The sequence below is a fragment of the Diceros bicornis genome, chromosome 17 (genome assembly GCF_020826845.1).
Source record: "Diceros bicornis minor isolate mBicDic1 chromosome 17, mDicBic1.mat.cur, whole genome shotgun sequence".
NCBI classification, from domain to species: domain Eukaryota; kingdom Metazoa; phylum Chordata; class Mammalia; order Perissodactyla; family Rhinocerotidae; genus Diceros; species Diceros bicornis.
The window spans coordinates 13,021,688-13,024,016 of NC_080756.1; the positions used below are offsets into that span (position 1 = coordinate 13,021,688).

The window sequence follows — 2,329 nt, forward strand, 5'->3', positions numbered from 1 at the left end:
GGGTTAAGGTTTTCCCTCTGCTGCCTCCAGCCTCCAAACCAATTGTATCAGTCAGAATTCTTGACAGTGACAAAAGCTGTCTGGATGAGGAAGCAGAAAAATAATTGCTTAACAAAATATAGTGTTTTGGGGAGGGTTGGGGACCATGTCAGAGGCTAAGCTCCCAAGAGTAAATCCCAAACGTGATCTGGTCAGTTGAGGAAATCGCTGGTGCTGCCACCAGGGACCAGACGCCACTTCTATGCCAGAAACTTGCTGCTGCAGCCTTCTTTGCTGTCGTCCAAGAGAGAGTACTGCTCGCTGCCTCTTGTGTGCACCAGCTACTCAGGCAAAGTCAGGCGTGGGGGCATCAGACTGGTGGAACCAGGTCACATGCTGGGGTGGGTAGGAAGTGTTCTCAGCTCAACAGAGGGAGATGGTTGTTCCCCACCAGACTACTGAAGTGGAGAATTCTCCAAACATTGAAAGAGGATCAAATTCTGGGTGGCCACAATGAGTGTTGGGTCCACTCTCCAGGTCCTTTTCAGGATGGCCTCAGAGCTTCGCCCAGTCTGAGGTGCTGGGGAAGGGGTATGGGATCAAGCTGATGGCACATGTTGAGAAGAGAACAGGAAAGCGAGAGAGATCCCTCTTGTCCAGTTGGACATGTTATCGCCAGTTATGGATGATGTCATAAATCAAGGGTGGGGAAAGGCAGGGAAGAATATTCATGTGGAATATGTCAAGGAGGAATAGCTCCCTGTCTTCTAAAAGGCATCCAGAGCATAAGACTGTGATGTGTTTCTGGGAAAAAACTGGGTCAAAGGGCCAGGCAAACTCCCCCATGGACTCTGGGTGGGTTACTTAGTTGGATGTCAAGTTCATAGACATCTGCCTTCATGACCAACAAAGACCTCTGATTACTGGTGTAGCCATGACAATCACCTTGCTCAAAGATCCAGAACAATCTAGATGACACTAGATGTTCTTCCCCGTAGGCAGCATTCCCTTCCATTCTACTTTGTCTTAATAACTCATGCTCTGATAGTGAGTCTGGGGTGCTGGATAGGAGGTAAGATATACCTTTATCTGTGTTTTAATTCCAACACTTTCTGCCAGGAAGCCTTGTTTCTTTGAGGTGCTGCATAGTTTCCATTAGGCTGGGAGGAGGAGCAGTCGGTGAGTGAGCAGACATCCCCTGAGTCCCTTCATGGTGAGGAGACCTGTGTCTTCACCTTGTGCCGCAGGGCTCCTGCCACCTCCTTGTTCCGAAGGGTGTAGGTGATGGGGTTGAGCATGGGTGTGATGACTGTATAGAAAAGGCTGAGGACACGGTCCGTGGTGACAGCGGAGCCTTCCCGGGGCCGGATGTAGGTGATGCTGGCTGTTCCAAAGAAGAGGAAGATCACGAGCAGGTGGGAGGAGAAGGTAGAGAAGATCTTGCGGCGGCTCTGGGTGGAGGCCGTTGCCAGGATGGTACTCAGGATGCGGGCGTAAGAGGTGACAATCAGAGAGAAGGGGATCATGATGAAGACCACAGTGGCTGTCATCACAGAGATCTCGCTTCTGTGCTTCCCAGCACTTGCCAGCCTCAGGACGGGCAGGATGTCACAGAGGAAGTGTGGGATGATTGGATGGCTGAGGAAAGGCAGAGTGAAGATGAGGGAGGAATGGGTGGTGGCTGTGATGATGCCCATGAGCCAGGAGGTGCCCACCATGGCGACGCAGGCCCTCCAGTTCATGAGGCTGGGGTAGTGCAGGGGCTGGCAGATGGCGGCGTAGCGGTCGTAGGCCATGGCCGTGAGCAGACAGCACTCTGAGATGCCTAGGACAATGAAGATGTACATCTGGGCTGCACAGCCCTGGAAGGAGATGGTCCGGGGGTGCAGGGAAGCCAGGTCAACCAAGGTCCTGGGCAGGATGTGTGTGGTATAGAGGAGCTCCACCACCGAGAGGTGGCACAGGAAGAAGTACATGGGTGAGTGCAGGGCAGGGCTTGTCTGCGTGAGGAGGATGATCACAGAGTTACCCAGCAAGGTGACGAGGTAGACCAGAAGCACTACCCAGAACAGGAGGCCCTTCAGGGCCCTGAGGTCAGAGAATCCCAGAAGGAGGAATGCAGGTAGAGTCTGATTTTCCTTAGCCATTACTCCAGGCTAAAACCTACGGCACAGCCAAGAAAGAGAAGTTTGTACGGAAACAATCAGCAGTTCTGTAATTTAGTAAAGCACTTTTTATATAGTCCCTCTCATATCAACCGAGACAGGTTGAGTCTTCACTTTATGGATGAGGCCCTGGGTCTCAGAGGGATTAAATAATTTGCCTGAGGTAATACCCAGGGAGTGGCAGG

At 52.0% G+C, this 2,329-nt stretch overlaps 1 protein-coding gene across 1 annotated transcript; it reads right to left on the reverse strand.

Moving 5' to 3' along the window:
• Window positions 1–1,187: 1,187 nt before the first annotated feature.
• On the reverse strand, window positions 1,188–2,126 carry LOC131415949 (olfactory receptor 10P1-like). Its single transcript, XM_058558013.1, has one exon. It carries the CDS (start codon window positions 2,124–2,126, stop codon window positions 1,188–1,190), a length of 939 nt encoding a protein of 312 aa, XP_058413996.1.
• Between the last annotated feature and the right edge of the window lie 203 nt (window positions 2,127–2,329).

Excerpts from the sequence above, each read along its gene's own strand:
- LOC131415949 (XM_058558013.1), bottom strand. The coding sequence starts at position 2,126 with ATGGCTAAGGAAAATCAGACTCTACCTGCATTCCTCCTTCTGGGATTC.